Here is a 21,439-nt window from a genome sequence, read left to right on the forward strand (position 1 = left end):
TTTGTTTTGCGCCCCTCCAGGTTCTAGTTAGCGGTTGGTGGCTCTCGAGGTCTTTTTTCGGCATTCTAACAGACATTCTGCATGTAGGACTCACCTGCGGGTGATGTATTTTATTTTGGTCCTACTTGACTGCACTTAAACCTATGCTCTGAATTTATGTGTTTACCTTATAGCTCATCCTTTTATTCTAGTAGGTGGTTCTACTAGATATTGATTTGAATTCCTTCATATTCTGTTATATCTTGCTTCCGTGTTGCACTTTTGGTTATGTCACGCTCACGTGACGGCCAGCACGCCTTGATCCTCTGGGTCGGGGTGTGTCAAATTAATTTCACCAAATCAATGACAAAAATTTAACAAGGGTATGTAAAAGGTAAAAGTAAGTATGTGAAAGGAGAATTGTTGTTAAGGTATACAATAAAAAATGAGCCAATCATAATTATATATTGAACTCATATCTATTGGAATAGAATTTGAGACTCCTTATTTACAAGTTGAAGTTTTGTTTTTGAAGAAGAAGATGGCAAGGTATTTTAGAACTGTGTATTATGTTTGAGGCAAGTTGTACTTATACATGAAATAATAAATGTACCCTAAATTTGGAAAAATAAATTTCGTTTAGATGTTCAAATAAGAAATGGTAGCGTTATTCACACATCTTTTTTTACCTCTCACCACATCCTTATTATTTTTTGTTCATTAATTTTTTTTTCAATTCATTCATTCCGACGATCGAAAATTAAAAGGAGGGATGTGAGAGAGAGAAATTAGTATGCAAATAGCATCACCTACACCTATAAGAAAAACAACTACTTATGGATATTACCTCTACCAACATGACTTTATATATATACAGTACTTTGACAGTGCATGGGTACAATATTAATGCTACCCAAACAAATTAATTCCACCAAATTAATTGATAAATACACCTTCCAGATTTAATCTTTCAATATTTTTAATGGACCACAAACCTACCAATTCTTTCATTTCAGTACGAACTTACTCTTCAACATGACACACACACACACACACACACACATATAGAAGTACAGCTAAATTGTTACAAGATTGCGTGCCTAATTTCTTCCATTCAAACATTAATTAATTTCACAGAGTTCCCACCAAATCATGCTATATAATCATAATAAAACACTTTGCATGCATGCGTGCATGTCCAGTTCTACATGCATTCGGTATTACTGAGATTTATAACTTCAGTGATATAACACCTTATATTATCCCGATTCAAGAATCTAGCTCGTTATTCTCATTCTTCTAATAAATAAAATAAAGGTTTTTATTTTTTTATCATTAATGTGTGCCTCACTTATAATTCGAATCTCCACACTGCCAAACAGAGCACCACCATTAATGGATTCAAAAAGTGATTTCTTTTGGGTATTATCGACGTGGCATCAAAATATTGGTTGTGTGGGATCTCTATGTGTCAAGTGAACAAATTAACAGACAATTTAACAGATTTATACAATAAAGATTACATTAATATGAGATAGTTAAATTCAAGAGTGATATTGATAGATTTTCAAGTTGAGATACCAAAATCACGAATTAGGTCAAATAAGCTTATAAGCCAGAAAACAATAACAAATTTGTTGTGTTTCTATGTCTCCTCCAGAATATAACCCCTACAAATGTGAAAGTGACCTGGTCGGTCGATACGACATGGATGAGAGTGGAGTGATCATACCCCCCGCCCCACCCTTCAAGCTTAATTCCATGCTGTTGGATTTACTAATTAAGACAAATAGGTTGTCACCTGGTACCCAAGAGACAGAAAATTTTAATGTCGCACATGTAGGACCGTCAACCCTTATCGCATTAATATTTTATGTTTACTATATATATATATATATATATATATATATGAAAGAATGTCATGTGCAGCTTGATCCAATGGTGGAGGTGTTGCCAACGAATTGAGAAAAGGGTAGGCTTGGCCCTTGGATTGTTGACTTTCTCCTTCGTGATCGAAACTATGGAAAGCAATGACCAGGAGCTGCGGATATCTGAGCGATCTGTGCTGGCATTGGATTGCGTTCTTGCATTTCTGGTTTCTAATTCTCTTTCTAATAATTGGAGAGTACTTAAAGACTTAGTTTGTTCATCTCTCTGTCCTTGCGTGTTGAACTTGACATAATACTTTGAAGTTTGAACTCCATTCTCATTTTAATATAAATACTAAGAGAACTCTTTCAAATTGGAACTCTTCGCTGACTATCTGTCATTTCATAGTTTAACGTTAATTTTCTTGTCAACATTATGAAATATTGTGCAAAAAATATGAGGTAATAGAAAGTTCACGAAAAATTACACTTTTGAAATAATCTCCATAACATTTATCGTCAAATATACATGATTATTTTTACTCTAAATATGCATGATACAGAAAAGTTGGACATAAAATCTGCGTGATTCAAAAAAAGTTGACGTAAAATATGCATGATTCTAAAAAATTGACACTTGGCATTCTGCTATAAGAAGCAAAAACTTGGTGGAAACTTACAGATGAGAAATTGTCAAAAGTGTTCAATATTATATACGTAGTTCGATGCATCTTCTAACTAATTCCATTTTCTCAAGCAGGTCATATTTCTGAGATAAGATTTCGGGCTTGTTGAATAATTACTTTTTGTTTTGTTTTTAGTTTTTGTATTTTTTTCTTGTGTGCTTGGAGTGTGAAAGGAGGGAAGAAAGAAAAAGAATGAATGGAAACAACTTAACATGGTTTTTAGTTTTTAGTTTGCATGCCTTTTTTTGTACGTTTATTTTACAATTTTCAGTGGCGGAGCTATAATTTCATGTGTTTGAGGACCTCTCACATGTATAGGTAATTTGAACTCCTACATGAGACATTGGAGTAATACACATAAAAATTGAAAAACCTTAAATTCAATAGAGAGAACTAAAACATTGCACAAACCCAAAAAACCTAAATATGAGGTTGAGAGTAATTAAGCAATTAAAGCCAAAGAAAACTTGATAGAATAAAGATGAGAAGTGAAGACTGCACCTTAATAAGAGGGATAGAGAGAAAAATGAGGTATGACCTAGAACTGAAAAGAGTTTCGATTTAGAACACTTGAATATTAAAGGTACTAGACTGATTATATTAGCAAGAAAAAGAAAAGGCAAGGTCGGCTAGGAACCATTTTGGTGGTCCCTCAGTGCCTCCGCCAGTGAAATGTACACCACCATCCTTCCTTCCCTCTTCTTCTTACCTCCAAATGAAAACTAACACGAAACGATCGTTAAACGAGAGCTTAATCATTATTAAGGTAACAACACAAATAATTTGTCAAACTCACTCCATCATTATCATCACTATCGTCTAAAGAGAAAAGGGATAAAGAGAAAAAAAAGAAAACTTGTAGCCCAAACTTTAAAGTGGACCCCCACCCAAAGAAAGACTGTCTATGTAAGACATGACGAACCCTAATTTTAGTGTGGTGGTTCATGCATGCTTTTGGCAATTGTCATTAATAATTACTAATTGTCAACTCAGAAAAACTTAATCAAGTAATCAATGAGAAAATACACTGACGGAGACTAATCCAGCATTCAGACTAAGGAAAGGTTTATTCACAAAGGCCAAATGCTACTTTTATTTCACTATATTTTAATGTTTCAAAGATGAGAAGATTCGAAAGAACTTCTATGCATTGAGTGTGTCATTGTGACGGTATTTAAAAACTCAGGTGCTGCTATGTCTTGAAATTAAATGCATATCAGTACTTTTTTATTTTTAACAAACGATAATATCTACACTAAAGACGTGACGGATTAAGCCTCACGTTGGACTAGCCATAATAATATAGTTCAAATTCGCCTTTAGCGAGAATAGAACCTAAAACCTCCCACTTATAAGTGAAGAAGAATATTACTAGAGTATAATATTAAGTGACAGCATATCGGTACTTAATTGACTTGAATCACCCCATAGGGGCATCCCGTTGGAAGTAACTCTTCCGAAAGCCAAGCCAAGTGCTTTGCTCTTTAATTTTTTCTTGCATTGGGTCTTCATAATTTTTATTAATTTTTTGAAACTTTAATGAAAAGCTCCCGGTATTGTTCATTTTAACGGAAAACTATATTTTTACACCAAAAAGTTAATCTTGGTACTATTCACTTTACCCTTTATTTTGTCATTATCGTTAAAATTTAAAGTTTTTGAACACTTTTCATTAATTTTTCTTTAATTTTTAGCTCAGTCCAGCCGCAGGACTCCTCCGTATTCTTATTGTTTCCAGCGCAAGGCGGCCCATTTAATTTATGATGAAACCCATAGGCCCAAGCATTTTTCGTGGGCTCAACTCAAGCCTCAGATCTAACATTACATCACAATGACAAACTGATTTGGAAAAATATGTATTTCATTTATAATTCATATTTGCTTGCTGCTTCATCCAAGTTTTAGTAGAAATCGTTAAAAATCACACTATATATGCAAAGCAATTCATCGAATCTAGTAGAAATCGTTGGGTTTGCCAATTTTGATGTTCTGCTCGCCTAAGAAAGCCGTTATAGCGTTCTTTTGCCAGCTTTTGAAACTCCTGCAATCAACAATCAAAAGTTGTATAAGATAACATTTCAATAAAACTTCCACAAGCGAAAACAAAATCTCTCATGCAATCAACAAACGTCGGCTTGCCTAAGAGTTGTAGCTTTCAACCTTCTTGTGTTTCAGATTACATCTTTTGGGACCTAAAAATGTTTGATATGCAAGTCACGTATTAACAAAGACCTAACTTACTTTTGATCAAGATGAGCTATAACTTCCCCACCAGGGAAAGCCGACTGGGTAGCATCAAATGTGTGGATGCAAATTTCTTCCTCCTCGATCTTGGACGATTTTGCACCTACAAAACAATTAACACCTTAGGTTAAGGCCAAGAGCCTCACGCGCCAACGATGAATGGGGGGGGCTTTGACCGAAGAACCTCCGATGCCAAAGTTAGAATTTAGAGAGAAAGAGTGTTTAGAGAATTTTCGGATTTTTGCCAAAGTGTTGGCATTAGCTTTTTGGTGAGAATGGGAGTATATTTATAGGGATAGGAGGTGGCTAGGGTTTTTAGGTTTAATTTAGGTTTAATTAGCCAATTTATTATGATAAATTTGCTAATTAAACATAAAGGGAATAAATGGATGGTTATAGAATCAATTAGCTAGCTTAATTGGGGTAGTAAAGTGGGAAAAGATAGGGAAAGTAGAAAGATTAAGGGGATGGCCGGCCATGTGATGTTTTAGGGTTGAATTGGTTGTATTTTGTGGTTATTTGGATATAATGGATGGTTTAATTGAGAATTAATGGGTTAATTAGGCAATAAACCCATTAATTAGCCAATTAACATAATTTAAAAGGAATGTGTTTGGGAATTACCTTGTAGAAAGGATTTGATGAGATGGACTTTGAATTGTTACCTATTTTGAGCACTTCTGTCTTGGTTGAAAGAGGGTTGCCCGCTGCTTGCGCGTAGGAACCTCGTTGTACTGCAAGGGTATTTTTGTCCTTTTTGTCCAAAAAACCCACATGTCGCCTTGTGAATATTTTTGGCTCCACAAATGCCCCCACACCTGTTGGGCTGCTAGCAGAAAAGGGCGGCAGGTGTAGAGATTTTCTTGCTTTAGGAAACTTAGGACTGCTTCCTATTTTGATGTAGATTATCTCTTTAATAGGAAATTAGATCCTTCTAGGAAAGGGAAATAAATTTCTCTCAAAGCCTATTTAAGTCCACCTTAAGTGGGTTATTAAATCAACTTTGGAGAGCGATTTATTCTACCCTACAAGAGAGAGATAGCTTAGAGGATATTTGTTCCCCCTCCTCTAGCAATCTTCTACATCTTGCCCGTGCAAAGGACCGTCTTTCGTTGCTTTCTTCGTCTTCTTCGTGCCGCACCGATGTAAGAAAAATTTAATTTTTCTTGCCTTATTCTTGGATAGTGCTATTGCGGGGCAGCCGTCAGGGTGGTGCGGCACATCAGCTGGCAGGGGCCAGGAGTTGGCTCGGCATGGGCCGAGGAGATATCGTGGCAGGGACCACTGTTTGGGCAGCTTGGCTTGAGCCAAAAGGCAGCTTGTGCAACTAGGGTCGCGGATTGTGGCGCTGGGGCGCAGTGCTAGGCAAGCCGCATGGCTCATGTCCTTTGGGCTCTTGGACCTGACTCGGGCCAGGCTGGCGATTGAGAGAAATAAGGAGATTGCGGGTCTCATGGGCTGCTGGAATGTGGGCATGCAGGCCTCCTGCCTGCTGGAATACTGGGTTGAACTCCCTTGCTAAGTACCATGAATGTCGTTGGCTGCTTAATCCTCTTTGCTGAAAGAAAGGTGGGCTGCTCCAGAAATAGGAGGTAAAGAGGATCAAGGCGGATGCATTGGCTCGTCTGATCGCTGTCGTGGAGCTTACTATGAATGAAGATGGAAAGAAGAGATCTTCCCCGCCTGCTCATGAGATGCCAGTTAAGAAAAAACTGAAGACTTCTTCTGCTGCTCATGAGGGTCCGCTTGCTACCGAGAGGTATGTGATTGACATGACTTCTTCCAATGGGAAGAAATGTAAGGCTGCTAGATCTAAGCATGTGGCGTCTTCCATGTTGAGAATGGCTTGTACAATTGTGGATAAGATTACTCAGCGTAAAGGTTTTATCATGCCCCCAGTGCCGAAGTCTGTACCAGGACATTTTTTGGGAGCCAAGTCCGGTTCACCTTTGTAGAGACTTGCTATTATGAAGAGTGGTAAGGTGGACTCTGCTGCTAAAGTGGCGCCAAAGCCTGCTCCCTTTGCTGCTGAAATTGATTCGCCTCAGATTCAAGATCTTAAGCTTGCAATTTCTGAGCTTCGTTTCGCTGCTTATGCTAAGAAGGGAATGGATGAGTTGCAGCGCGTCCGTGTTAGTTTGCTTTTACTTTTAAGGCTTCCATTGGTGAAGTAGTTGGAGAAGTTAGTGCCCAGACTAGGGCAGCCAGGGGTGAAGCGTCGGATGATGCCGCTGCTAAGAGCGTTACGGCTGTTGAAGGTGTGGCGACCGAGTAGTCGTGGGATGTCCAAGCTGCTGTAGTGTAGTATTTTAGGTAGCCTTTAGGATTTTCTTTGTTTTTCCTTGTAGCTTTTGTCTTGCTTGAACTCCTTCGGCCTTTGCTAGTTGTTTATAAACATGTTTTCCTTCGTTTTTCTTCATCTTCACTTCTTTTGTTCATGCCCTAACCTTTAGACTTGATAGACCAGTGGCAGGCATGCTACTTTTTTATAAGCAGACAAACTCGCGTAGCCTATGCAGCTGTAGGTGTTGGTGTAGAACTTTGCAAAGTTGTTAGCCATAGGGTTGGCAGCCGGATGCCTTACTTACAGAAGCAGACAAGTCCGCGTAACCACTAGGCTGTTAACCTTGACTTTCTTTAATTCCGTAGGTTGCGTAGCAAGTATCACAACACTTTAGGACTTGGTGTAGGTTGTTCCGCGCTTGGCAGATGTGAAGCTTATCGACTACGTAGCATGTCGGCAGTGGATAAAACTTCGTATATGCGCGCTAGCTTGTTTAACCTTTCACAAGAATATGCGGTTGTATAAGTCTAGTGCGGCTTCACTGCTCGAAGGGCAAGCCGTAGGCAGTCTTCCGGAATCCGTAGGCTACCTTAGTGCACTCGGTAGCAGCTTTAGGATTCCAGGGCAGCCGTCCATCGGATGTACTGCGTAATGTGCCCTCTCCGTCTCTAGGGCCCGGTTCCCCACGGATTAGGCCAAGAGACCCAAAATCCTTCAGTTAGCTAAGCCTTGAAAAAGACCATTGCGGCTACTTCTAGGAATCCCGGCGCAAGCCATCGTGCATCTAGTTATACTAGGGCAGCCAGGCTCATCCACGTCTGGATATTCGGAGTGTAAAGTTTATCCTCCCGTCTTGGAGAGCTGACCCATATGGGTGTCGGAGAATTGGTTTACCCTATCGCACTGGAGAGCATGGTTGGTCCCTCGGGGGGCGTAATTCCTGCGATGAGTCCCTAAGAAGGGCGCAGTCTTCTTTTGAAGTGCAGGAGTGATTAGTTGTTGTAAGCATGTAGCCAAGCCAAGTTGTGATTACTTCTAAATTTCTCATTGAAAAACGAGTGAAACGAACGAGAACTTTAGCTGTAAGGTAGGAACTGCATAACAACTGGATAGTCCTCAGCTTGTGAGGTGGTGCCCGTCGAGCTTATTGAGTCTTCGGGTTTTGATGTAGCGGAAGGTCACACATGGTACTTCTTCAGATTGTAGGCCATCCATTTCTTTTCAATCTTTTTACCGCTTCATGGTGGTGAGGGTGTAATTACTTTTGCCCCTTACTCTGCTGATCTTGTACGAACCTTCCCAGATGGGATCCATATTTTTGGAGCCTTCTCTGCCGGCAGTGATGAAGGCTTTTCTGCGTCGTCGACATGCAAATGCCAGAAGTCTCCATTGGGTGGAGTAGGCGCAGCTAGAGTGTGCTCGGCTACTTCTGAGGCATTGTTGGGCCGCTCTATTGCGTCACCTAGGCTCGGCGTGAAGACGCAGTAGGGAGCTGTGGAGATTGGGCCATGTCATACGCAACAGGAGATGCTCAACTGCCGGTATTGGGCCACTCTAGAGTTGAATCATTGAGCAAGGGTCGGCTATGGCCGTGTGATGCGCAGCAAGAAATAGTACTCAACTGCCGGTACATGTTGCTCATATGTAGAATCTTTTAGGGTGAAGAGGACAAAACTTGCTTTCGAGTGTGTCTTTCCAGTGTTGCGTTCGTCAGAAAACTTTACATCCGCCAGGGTCTACGCCTTTATCGTCGCGCGTCTGGATTGGGCAGAATAGTACGTCATTAGGATGATTGCATGCGTTTGAAAGTAAAACTTGTGCTTCTGGGTTGCAACAACTATCGCCAAAGTTAGCTTTTGAATTTTTAATAACATCGAGGAGAACTTTTGAACTGTAGAATACAGGTAACTGTGGAATACAGGTAGTCGGGCCCTTATCTCTTCTCGCATGATGGTAGAGCTTATTGCTACTTTAGATACCGTCAAACATGTGAATAAGTCCTCCGCTGCTTCTAGGGAGGTGATGTCGGGTACTTCTTCAAGTCCTTGAATGTGCATTGGCGAGCCTCATCCCAAAGTGCATACTTCTCTGCCAAAGCAAAAGAGTCTGCCAGAGTTAGATATTATTTCATGATCAATTTTCCGAATAGCGGGTGGTCTGCTAGAAGTCCTTTTTGGAAGGCTGCTCTAGCTATCGAGTCGTTGCATCCGACTATTTTTGCCTTCTCTACTTTGAACCTCCTCATATAGTCGCGAAGTGACTCCTTTGGGTTCTTCTTGACGTTGAACAAATGATCAGATTTCTTTTTGATCGAGCGATAGGATGAATATTCTTTGGTGAAAACCAAAGAAAGTTCGTAGAAATTCTGGATGGATTGTGGCGGCAGGGTGTAGAACCAATCTTGCGCCTCGCCTTGTAGAGTGGTGGCGAATATCTTGCACATAAGCTCATCGTTGTTTCGATAAAGGATCATTGCGCTTCGGTAGCGCTTTAAGTGTCTCTCCGGGTCTTCATCTCCTTTGAAAGATGTGAAATGTGGCATGCTGAACTCTCGTGGAGGCTCTGCCTGCTCGATCTCGTCCGTGAAGGGTGACCTGCTTATGTTGGTCATGTTCCGTCGTAGTGCCTCGTCGGTGACCTCGTTGCGTTGGAAATCATGCAATCGCTTGGTCAAGAGTCTCTCTACTTCTTCCTGAATTTGCCTTTGTTGGGGTAGCGGAGCTCTCGGCTGCCCCCAGTCATGACTTACTGGTCTAAGCTGCTCTTCCATGTGTTTGGCTCGTCTATGCCGCGGATGCCGTGCATGTGGTGCGTTCCTAGTAGGCGAGCGAGTTCTTCGCAGGCTGCTGGTTGAACTTGAGCTGGATTGAGTGACTGCTTCTCTCCATTCGTCGTGCTGCCTACTCTGATGTGAGGTGGAGGACGCTTCTTGTGGGCTTAGCTGCGAATAGACACTTTGCCCGGAAGGTTGCTCATGTTGACTATCGGAGTATAACCCCAACCGTGAATGTATGCTCATCCGTGGGCCTAGTCGAGAGTGCATGCTCCCTCGCGCTCTAAGACGGGAATGTACACTGCCCAAACGTTCGGCTCGTGGCTGGTCGAGTGGCTGCTTACCGGGACGCTGCTGGAAATGTTCGTCTGCCCTTGTCCTACTTCGGGATACCTCGTCCGGGGCACGTTGGATCCCGATACGTTGCAAAAGTTGATTCACCAAGGTTTTCTGTTGTGCAAGGGCGCTCGTCAACTCTATGACTTGTCGAGACAAGTGTTGTTCGCCATTTGGATTGGAAGAGCTTGGAAGGAATGCGCCTCCTTGGGCAGTGGGGCGCGAGATTTGAGTTGGGAAATGTCAAATCCGCGAAAAAATGTGGTGAGAATGCCCCCGGCTCGATGGTAGGTCCGGATGGTTGCGATAGTCTTGGGCTGCTTGGAAAGCCACGGGAGCAGGCTGGGCCGTGAGAGTGGGCTGCTCGAAAGAAGCAGGCTGGACCACGGGAGTGGGTTGCTCGTCGGGAGCAGGCTGGGTCATGAGCAGGCTGCTTGGCAGGAGCAGGCTGGGCCACGGGAGTGGGCTGCTTGGCAGGAGCAGGCTGGGCCACCGGAGTGGGCTGCTCGATGAAAGCAGGCTGGGCCACGGGAGTGGGTTGCTTGTCGGGAGCAGGCTGGGTCACGAGAGCAGACTGCTTGGCAAGAGCCGGCTGGGCCACCGGAGTGGGCTGCTCGACGAAAGCAGGCTGGGCCACGGGAGTGGGCTGCTCGTCGGGAGCAGGCTGGGTCACGAGAGCAGGCTGCTCGGCAGGAGCAGGTTGGGCCGTGAGAGTGGGTTGCTTGACGGGAGCAGACTGGATCACGGAAGCAGGCTGCTCAATGCGCGGTGCATGTGAATGCGAGGCTTGGGCTTGGGTCCACGTAAACTTGGATGGCACGGCTTGGATCGTGGTCTTGGTACCGTGAGCCTTGGATGGCACGGCTCGGGCCGTGGTGAAGGCTCCATGGACCTCGCCACGAGTGGCTACCGAAGTAGCCACCGCGGTGGTTCCCATGGTGGCCGTGGTGAAGGCACCATGGACCTCGCCGTGGGTGGCTACCGAGGTAGCCACCGCGGTGGTTCCCATGGTGGAAACTCGTGGTGGTGATGCCGCTCCCCTTATTGTTGCATTTTGCCTCACGGATCTCCGGGCCGTGGTGAAGGCTCCATGGACCTCGCCACGAGTGGCTACCGAAGTAGCCACCGCGGTGGTTCCCATGGTGGCCGTGGTGAAAGCACCATGGACCTCGCCGCGGGTGGCTACCGAGGTAGCCACCACGGTGGTTCCCATGGTGGAAGCTCGTGATGATGATGCCGCTCCCCTTGTTGTCGCATTTAGCCTCACGGATCTCCGCAATCCCATTTCTTGAACATTAGACTTTTCACTTGTGGAATTTTCTAAATTTCTAGCCATTATATTTTGCTTATACGTTTTATCAAAGAACCTTTGCAAGTAAAAAATTCTAATAATAAGAACGTATGAAAAATATTCAAATGGACTAGAAAATAAAGAAAAAACCTTTTTGTGCGAGAGTCTTCTACGAGTATGGATTTCAACTCTCAATGAAAGCACCAATTTGTGGATGCAAATTTCTTCCTCCTCGATCTTGGACGATTTTGCACCTACAAAACAATTAACACCTTAGGTTAAGGCCAAGAGCCTCACGTGCCCACGATGAATGGGGGGGGCTTTGGCCGAAGAACCTCCGATGCCAAAGTTAGAATTTAGAGAGAAAGAGTGTTTAGAGAATTTTGAGATTTTTGCCAAAGTGTTGGCATTAGCTTTTTGGTGAGAATGGGAGTATATTTATAGGGATAGGAGGTGGCTAGGGTTTTTAGGTTTAATTTAGGTTTAATTAGCCAATTTATTATGATAAATTTGCTAATTAAACATAAAGGGAATAAATGGATGGTTATAGAATCAATTAGCTAGCTTAATTGGGGTAGTAAAGTGGGAAAAGATAGGGAAAGTAGAAAGATTAAGGGGATGGCCGGCCATGTGATGTTTTAGGGTTGAATTGGTTGTATTTTGTGGTTATTTGGATATAATGGATGGTTTAATTGAGAATTAATGGGTTAATTAGGCAATAAACCCATTAATTAGCCAATTAACATAATTTAAAAGGAATGTGTTTGGGAATTACCTTGTAGAAAGGATTTGATGAGATGGACTTTGAATTGTTACCTATTTTTGGCACTTCTGTCTTGGTTGAAAGAGGGTTGCCCGCTGCTTGCGCGTAGGAACCTCGTTGTACTGCAAGGGTATTTTTGTCCTTTTTGTCCAAAAAACCCACATGTCGCCTTTTGAATATTTTTGGCTCTACAAAATGCTGCTTTGATTGCGTGTTTCCAAGCTCCACCAATGTCCTTCGTATCTTTCGCATTTGTTCCTGCTTTGGACTGATTTGGATCTTCCATCGGCAAGGAATAACCCGAAAGTAGATGGCCTACCCACACCCCGTCTTTCCTGTACTTGCAAAGAACGGGACTATGTTCAAGGAGTAAACCAAATCTCTTCACTATATCTATCATCAATAAATATTTCTTTATTACATATTAAATCCAGACAGCAATCAGACTAGTACAAGATATTCACAGAATAAGTGACCTTCACATGTAAAAAAAGGTAAATGCAACGCATAGAAATTTCAATGAGATGAAAGGGGAAGCGAGAAGAGGGAAGGAGGGGGGGTGGGGGGTGGGGAGGGAGATGAAGAAAGTGCCATCTATAGTCTAGTAATCCCATTTGTTTTTAGCAGATTATTTACCTATTTACTTCAACACAATCAATTAAAATGATGAGGTTCAGTTCACAGTTAATAAGTGATGCATCAAACCGCAAAAGAAGGAAACAAAGAATAAAGCTGGATATGAGCAAACTGTAAAATGCTATAACTTACAGGACTATATCCATATGCCGAGGAGCATAATGTCCACCACCTAATCCAAGAAGAATTTTATTCTTATCCTTCTCCCTAGATCGCCAATAATATAGAAAATGAAGTTAGAGAAGCATCAAACTTTGGTTAAAATTGCAAACAAAGACATGAGCTTTTCAAGAAAATCAATATACCCGTTCCAGTTTCCAACAGCAGCTCCTCCTCCAAGCCCAAGTCCTTCCCAAACCAACTGCAAGAACAGAAATTGCCACCAATTTACTCTCATGAGTTGTTTATTCAATTTTTTTATTTTTAAAGATCAGGGAAAACTAGAAACGTTACGAAGAGGGAAAGTATTTATTCAACAGTAGGACGTATCAACGACTCTTGCTCAAATGATTGAAATTGTTAACTGTCTACTTAACTAGAGCAATAACTTGTACTGCATCCTGCCTCTTCCAGTACTCATGTGTACCGCCTATATCAACCAGAAGGAACAAATAAAAAAAACAAAGAAACCCTCAAGAGCATGGTAAAAAATACGAAAAACCATGTCATATACCGAAACTTCAGACCGAGCAGTTACAACAATAGAAATAGCAGAAGCAGTAAACTTTACCCTTTGAACGAAATAAATCGATTCTACGAACTGATCATCAAAATGTATAAAAAAATGTTCATAAGATTACTAAAAACGCATTGGAGGAAAGTAAAAATCCATGCCGCGCAATGGAAACATGTATAATTTTCCCTTCCAACAAAAAGAACAAATAGCATCATGCAATGTAATTCCAGAATGAAAAGCATAAGAGCTACGGGGTTCATAAAAAACTCACCAATCTCTACGAACATAGTGGGCGTATATTCGTTACCGGTCCATGATGCGTACCCTCCAATGTAATCTACATTCAAACATACACAACAGTATAAAATATGAACACACACATTTACACAAACAGATGACGAGCATTAAAAACGGAGATCAAGAGAGTGAGAAAGAAACCTCGAACTCAGGAACCAAGTTGTGGAATTGGGCAAGCTTCTTCAGGTGCCTGAGCCAGGGTCCAATGCGGGAGCTCGGCGGCGCAGCCCAACCCGGCTTCCCGCCTTGCGGCCCAGCCTCGCCTTCACGCAGATGAGGGATTCCGATCGGGTGTACCGTCAGTGCCGGCCGGTTGGAGACGGCGGTGTGTTTGCTCAGGAATATCACCTCGTTGACTCGCTCCCCGGTGGCCTCCTCCCACCGCCTGTCCAAGTCGTCTTCTTCCACAATTCCCCTGTTGTGCAGCAAAACCCTCACTCCTCCTCCATTAGCAAACCCCTTCATGTCCTGTAAACAGGAAGGGGAAGGGTCCCACCCAGGCATGGCTAGTTCGGGCTGTTCGGGCAGGAATTTCACTGGTAAGGGTCCCTAGCTCGAGCACACAGCTCCTCGAAGAGTTGGCACTTTGGTTGGCAGGCTCTCGCTTGCTTGTCGGACTACAAGAAGAGGACATAGTCATTTTTGAAAGATGCCTTTGTCGGCCCTCAGGTGTAGGCCGTGAGGTTCGTAATTAAAACTAACTAAGTGCCGAGGCGTGCCACTACCATCTTTATATGACAGATGGAGAATGAGTGTATTTAAGCCGAAGTTACTCTAACTTCTCATCATCAAAGGATTGTCGTGAATGTGTTAAGTCCACATTAAGTTCTTTTTTATGCCTTGAGATAATGACTTTTGTTTATCTTGTATGCTTCAAAGGGTAGAGGTCCAGATCTAATCAATACATCAGTTTCATTTACTTTCATGATAGTAAAAGTACTAAGTGAACCAGATTTGAGAGTTAATGGAACTTCGGATCATTAAGAGACCGAAAATGACTTGCATATCTACTGAGGGATACATTATAATACTAGATCATATTATAATCTTAAAACTGTGAATGATTGTTGATCAAAATTTAAATCGGACCTTTGAATCAAGGTGGTTCATGTGCTTGTGTGTTAGTTAGGTCTCTCAAGGTGAGTTTGTTTAGCTTTCTTAACTCTCACTGGATTAGACTGGACTATAGTCCAACGTTTGTTACATACTGGGATTATGCTTAATGAGACTAAAGAGGACTCGTGTGGACTAATAGGCTTGCTAAAAGTTCTTAGCGAGAGCCCCCGAAAAGGAGGAGACTAGTTAAGACCGTCTTCCTTCTATGCTCTCTTCCGTCTCTTCCTCCTCCAACAAGATCCATATAACTACACCACCTCCAAACATTGTGGGCAATCGTCGCCACCTATGGTCTTCGTTCAAACCCAAATCACGGGATCTTTGTGAACCTAATGGTTGATGAGGAACACGATGACCATTGAAACCCAAATCACTAAATCCTTATGAACCCAGTGGTGGGTAAAGAACATGATGCCCACGACGGTATGAAGACGACGAAGGTCTTGGATTGGGACAACAGCAACTTGGGGTCGTAGGCGATGAAGATGGGTTAAGTAGCCTGAGACGCCAAATTATGGAATTGGTTTTCATTTGATCTCAAATTGTGGAATTTAAAATTGTCGGGAGTTGATTTTGATCTGATTTGTAATTGTGGGGAGTTGGTTTTGATTTGATATGCAATTGTAGAAAGTTAGTTTTGATTTGACCTCAAAGGCTCAAAGTCCGGAATTGATTTTAGAAGAAACGGAAGAGTTTTCAGAAGAAAAAAAATGACAGAATTAAGAATAAAATATTAATAGGTATGAATAAATTAATATAATATTAAAATTTATTAATTATCATGTTTTTTAGTCTTCACTAAATTAGTCCAACTTAATCCTTACAGCTAGTCAAGTCCGGGATATCAGTTTCCACCTTTCCATTTTCTCGATTCGTTGGTGGTTCAATTCTGTTTTTGGCATCATATTTGGACAATAATTTTTTGACACTTGTGAGGACGTTATGCCTTTTTTGGCAGAGCAAGGATGCAGAAGTGATGTTGAAGCTAGGGACCCGACTTCTCTACCCTCCCGGTTCCCATACACTCCCATCCCCTCCTATTTTGTATGGTTACTGTTAAGCCACGTCAACATTTTATATTGATTTTTTATAGGGATAATAAGACAAAAAGTAATAGTGATATAAAATGTTGACGTGACTTAACCGTGACTGCACAAATAGGAGGGGATGTGAGTGTATGGGAACTGGGAGGGCAGAGAAGCCAGGTCCTGAAGCTAGATAGGGAGCACGCCAGACAAACGTGTGTAAGAATTTGAGTAGACATAATCATTATTTTGATAGAAGTGTATTGATTAAGTTAATAGAGTTTTGTAACAGTAGGTTAATAATGTAGTGGACTTATTGCAATAAATGATGAGTTATTGAGAGACCTATTGTTTTCCTAATAGGTGAATATCAATAGGCCTTATGTGACTATAAAAAGATTGGTCCTTGCTATCCAAAAACAAGCTTTATAGTGTGCTGAGTCATATTGAAAGCATAAGCATCCAATTTTGTGAGAGTAGAAGACTATCTTTACTTCGAGCATCATGTCTTCTTTATCCTCAGGCGTGTGTCTAATTTTTGTGTGTTAGTATTGACTTTGGTTAATTGTGATTCTATGTGTTAGTTGATAATCATGTATGTAAGCTATTCTTACATGTAGTATCAGAGCATCAACACACTTAGAGTTCAATTTTTGTCAATACTACTATAAGAGAGTATAGATTGAAAATGAATTATTAGTACAAAAACTACCGTGTATGTGATTTGTTTGATATATATACATATATATATTATTTATATATAAAAACGGCATGCTTTTGCTTTAAAGACTGACGTTTTGGTTCTTATCCTAAGCTATTCAGTCTATTCGAAAACTTTATGCTATGGAAGGTAGAAATCTGTCTTCTTCCGTCATTGTTTTTTCGTTCCTTGCCCTGGGCTTTTTGTCTTTCTTGCTTCCGCATCATGATCATGTTTATACTATGGATTTTTTTTTCAATTTCTCGGAAATAAATCAGATAAGGTATGCTATGGTTTCTCAATTGTTTGTATATATACTTCTTTTGTTTCCCAAATTCAATTGTTTTAAATTTTTTTTTTCTTGGTTTATTGATGGTGCTGGGATGAATATTTTTTTTTTCTGGAATAATTTGAAGTAACAAGTTCTTATCTTTTAATTGAAGAAAATTATAAAATTAGAGATTTTGTATGGTTTTATTCTATTAAATACAAGAAACATGTTGATTATTTTGTTTGAATCAACAATTATGTAATTCATCAATTTTGCTTATGATGAATTTTGTCTATTACGACAACAATCTGGACTTGGGTTTAATCTTTTAAGAAACAGTGAGATTTTCTACTAAAGTGGATCATTTATTTGTTTTCTTATAAGATTGCTAAGATATTAAACTTGTGATTTCTATGTTATTAGATAGATTCATTTTTCCACAAAGGAATTATTTAGTCTAGCCCAACTATGAATCAGTGTATAATGAAGCATGGAATATTTAGATTGTATATTTTTCATCTACCACAAAGGTGTTGAATTTTATATATGTTTAAGTGTTCTCTGTTTTGGTTATGCAACTTTTGATTATATCCTTAGTCTATGCCCAAAGGTGTTACTATTGATATAAGCTTTTGTTTTTTAAACCAACGAAACATGTTGTTAATCGTTTTCTGGTTTAACATTACTGTTGTTAGAAATTCTGGTACCTATGAATAACAAACTTTTGTTTTTCCTTAGTTGTGAACACTACTTCCATGAACTTATCTAACATAGAGACTGTGAATGGAAGTAATTACAAGAAATGGAAACAGGACATTGAGATCCTCTTGGGTCTCATGGATTATGATCTAGCAATTAGGGAGGAAGAGCCTGTAACTCTTATTGAGGAAAGCACTGCTGAGCAAAAGGCCAAGTTTGAAAAATTAAACTGGAAACTTTTTGACCTCACTCACCACCATGAAGTTCGATGGCACTACTAGTGTTAGAGAGCACATTCTGAAGATGGTGGACATTGCTGAAAAACTTAAAGTGTTAGAGGTACCAATATCTGATCAATGTTTAGTTCATATGGCATTGAATTCTTTACCTGCCAAGTTTGGATAGCTTAAGGTTTCCTACAATACTCAAAATGAGAAATGGAACATTAATGATCTGATATCCATCTGTGCTCAAGAGGAGGAAAGACAGAAAAATGAGAAGTCTGAAGAAGTGAATTTGGTCAATGCTACAAAGGGTAAAAAGGTTGCATTTTCCTTCTCTGGTAAGCGTATTAAAGGTTCTTCTTTTGCCACTTCAAATGTGCCTTTTAAGAATGTTAACTCCCTTAGAGGAGGACATAATCTTAATGTAAAGAAAACAGAACTGAAGCCATGTTTTTTCTGCAAAAAGACTGACCACTTAAGGAAAAATTGTGAGGGTTTCAAAGAATGGCTTGTTAAGAAAGGTACAATAAATGTGTTTGTTTGCTTAGAGTCAAATTTGATTTTAGTCCCTTAAAACTCTTGGTGGTTTGACACTGGTTGTTTTGTACACATCACAAATTCTTTGCGGGGCTTCATAAAATAAGAGGGAAGAAATAAGGAATTCTACAATGTTTTCGTTGGGAATGGATCAAAACTAGCAGTTGAGTCTATTGGGATTGTCAAACTAAAGTTTTCTTTAGGTTTCGTTGTAGAACTCAATAGTGTCCTTTATGTACCTTCCATGCAAAGGAATTTAGTTTCTACTTCAAAATTAGTCAAGTCAGGTTTTTCTTTTGTTGAAGACGAAGACAGCGTCAAATTCTATCATAAAAATAAATTTGAGTATTTGCTTGTCACTACTTTTCTTAAAGATGGTTTATGGCAACTAGATTGCAGTTATATGGATGAATGCTTTAATGTTGAATGCAGTAGTTCGAAGAGAATGCTCATTAACGAAAAATCTTATATGCTTTGGTATAAAAGATTAGGGTATATCTCAAAAGAAAGAATTACGCAATTGATAAAACAGGACATGTTACCAAAAATATATTTAAATGCTTATTCTGATTGTGTGGACTGTTTTAAGGGAAAATTAACAAATGTTCAAAAAACTGGTTTTACAAGGAGTCAAAGTCTCTTAGAAATAATCCATACAGACGTTTGTGGTCCGTTCCCGACTAAAACAATGTGGAAATTCTTATTTCGTCACCTTTATTGATGACTTTTCGAGATACTCTTATGTTTATTTAATATCTAAAAAATCTGTTGTGTTAGAATGTTTTAAAAAATTTCAAAATGAAGTTGAAAAACAACTTGATAAACATATTAAGATTGTGCGATCCGATAGGGGTGGTGAGTATTTTGGTGGGTACATTAAAGCTGGACAACAAAAATAAGCATTTGCCCAGTTTTTGAAGAAATATGGAATTGTGGCTCAGTACATAACTCCTGGCACACCTTAACAGAACGGTGTTGCTGAGAGACGAAATAGAACGCTGAAAGAAATAACCAGAAGCATGTTTTCTGGGTCCAAATTACCTATTTTTCTATGGTGAGAAGCATTGAAGACAACCAACTACATTTTGAACCGAGTTCTAAGTAAGTCAGTGAGTAAAGTTCCCTTTGAAATTTAGACTGGTAGAAAGCCTAGCTTTAATCATTTTAGAATATGGGGTTGCAAGGCTGAAGCTAGAATCTATAATCTAAGTGAAAAGAAGTTGGATCCAAGAACAATTAGTTGTCAATTTATTGGCTATGCTGAAAGATCTAAAGGCTTTAAATTTTATTGTCCCGATATGCACACAAGAATCCATGAAACACATAATGCCAAGTTTATAGAAGATGATGTTACTAATCAATGCACTTTTGAAGAGATTAATGATAGTGATCATATATCTGTTGCTAATAATGAAATTATTAGTTTGCCACTAGTAGTTTCAAATCCACAGGTGCAAGTCAACGAACAACCTGCTGATCATGATACAGTTGATCCCCAAATTGTCAATCATGAACAACAGCCCACTGAAACTGATATGGCAAATCATAATGCAGTGATTCCAATCAGAAAATCTCAGAGACAAAAGAAGTCAGGGATTCCTTCCGATTATGTGGTGTATTTATAGGAGACATAATATGATTTTGGTGATGTGAGTGATCTAATTACATTTAATCAAGCTATGAAACAGTGAGTAGCATGCATTGTGGAAATCCGCTATGGAGGAAAAACTTAACTCTATGCAAAAAAATTTAGTTTGGACACTAGTTGAAAGAACTTCAGACATCAAGCCCATTGGATGTAAGTGGGTCCTTAAAGCCAATCGAGATTCTCAAGGAAGAGTTGAAAGGCATAAAGCAAGACTTGTGGCAAAAGGTTTTACTCAAAGAGAATGTATCGACTACACTGATACCTTTTCTCCAGTTTATTCCAAGGATTCTATGAGAGTTATTATGGCTCTTACTGCCCGCTTTAATCTTGAACTTCATTAGATGGACGTCAAGATCGCTTTTCTTAATGGGGATATGAAAATGTCTACATGTAACTACCTTCAGGATTTGTTGAAAAGGGGAAATAATTTATGGTTTGTAAGCTCAACAAATCAATTTATGGTCTGAAACAAGCTTCCAAGCAATGGTTTATCAAATTTGATCAGATCATTACATCTGTTGGCTTTAAGGAAAACAAGCTAGATGATTGTGTTTACCTCAAGGTCAGTGGTTCTAAATTCAACTTTCTTGTACTTTATGTTGACGATATCCTATTGGCAAGTTCAGATTTGCAATTACTGATGGATACCAAGAAGATGTTGTCTAGCAACTTTGAAATGAATGACTTAGGAGAAGCTCATTTTGTCCTGGGAATCGAAATAACCAGAGACAGAACGAGACGGCTCCTAGGATTCTCACAAAAGAATTACATTGATAGAATTCTCAAGAGGTTTAACATGGAGAAATATTCAAATGGTGAGTTGCCGATAGGAAAATGAGATAAACTGAACAAGGATCAATGTCCTGCAAATGATCTGGAGAAGGAAAAGATGAAAAATAAACCATATACGTCACTTGTGGGAAGCTTAATGTATGCTCAAGTTTGTACTAGACAGGACTTGGCGTTTGCCGTTAGCGTACTTGGCAGATTTCAATCAAATCCTGGAGAACCTCATTGGATAACTGCTAAAAAGGTGCTTAGGTATCTGAAAAGAATAAAGGCCCACATGTTGGTGTATAGCGAAGTGGAAAATCTTGAAATGGTTGTATACTCGGACTCAGATCTTGCTGGCTATACAGATGATGGAAAGTCGACTAGTGGCTTTATTTTTCTTTTGGTTGGAGGAACAGTTTCTTGGAAAAGTGTTAAGTAAGGATGTGTTGCTACTTCAACAATGCAATTAAAGTTCATTGCTTGTCATGAAACATCTAAACAAGCATTCTGACTCAGAACTCTTGTGATTGCTATGAAGGTTGTTAATTCAATTCAAAAGGCTTTGAAGATTTACTGTGACAACAAGGCAACTGTGTTCTTTTTTAGGAACAA

At 40.1% G+C, this 21,439-nt stretch overlaps 1 protein-coding gene and 1 long non-coding RNA gene across 4 annotated transcripts; both read right to left on the reverse strand.

Annotated features, from left to right (window-relative positions):
* Nucleotides 1–4,376: 4,376 nt before the first annotated feature.
* On the reverse strand, nt 4,377–4,908 carry LOC139187517 (uncharacterized). The gene is made up of 2 exons (XR_011577404.1): nt 4,775–4,908; nt 4,377–4,574 (listed from the first exon to the last, which is right to left on the reverse strand). It is a non-coding gene; the product is annotated as an uncharacterized lncRNA (long non-coding RNA).
* A 6,703-nt stretch (nt 4,909–11,611) lies between these two features.
* Nucleotides 11,612–14,425, reverse strand: LOC103403251 (D-aminoacyl-tRNA deacylase-like). 3 transcript variants are annotated; one of them, XM_070815748.1, is made up of 7 exons: nt 13,975–14,197; nt 13,808–13,873; nt 13,397–13,449; nt 13,166–13,221; nt 12,993–13,067; nt 12,237–12,559; nt 11,612–11,715 (listed from the first exon to the last, which is right to left on the reverse strand). In XM_070815748.1, the coding sequence occupies exons 2-6, from the start codon at nt 13,821–13,823 to the stop codon at nt 12,274–12,276; spliced, it is 486 nt and encodes a 161-aa protein (XP_070671849.1). In that variant the 5' UTR covers nt 13,824–13,873; nt 13,975–14,197; the 3' UTR covers nt 11,612–11,715; nt 12,237–12,273. The 3 variants fall into 3 exon arrangements, 2 of the variants coding, with proteins under 2 accessions (XP_070671849.1, XP_070671848.1); XM_070815747.1 differs by lacking the exon at nt 11,612–11,715 and having other exon boundaries at nt 12,053–12,559; XR_011577403.1 differs by lacking the exons at nt 11,612–11,715; nt 13,397–13,449 and having other exon boundaries at nt 12,469–12,559; nt 13,975–14,425.
* Nucleotides 14,426–21,439: the final 7,014 nt, after the last annotated feature.

The sequence above is a fragment of the Malus domestica genome, chromosome 16, assembly GCF_042453785.1.
Source record: "Malus domestica chromosome 16, GDT2T_hap1".
Taxonomy (NCBI): domain Eukaryota; kingdom Viridiplantae; phylum Streptophyta; class Magnoliopsida; order Rosales; family Rosaceae; genus Malus; species Malus domestica.

Excerpts from the sequence above, each read along its gene's own strand:
- LOC103403251 (XM_070815748.1), bottom strand. Across the intron at positions 13,222-13,396 it reads CAGTACAAGTTATTGCTCTA|TTGGTTTGGGAAGGACTTGG; the intron begins GTTAAGTAGACA and ends CTGTTCTTGCAG. Across the intron at positions 12,560-12,992 it reads CGGCATATGGATATAGTCCT|GAAAGACGGGGTGTGGGTAG; the intron begins GTAAGTTATAGC and ends TTGCAAGTACAG.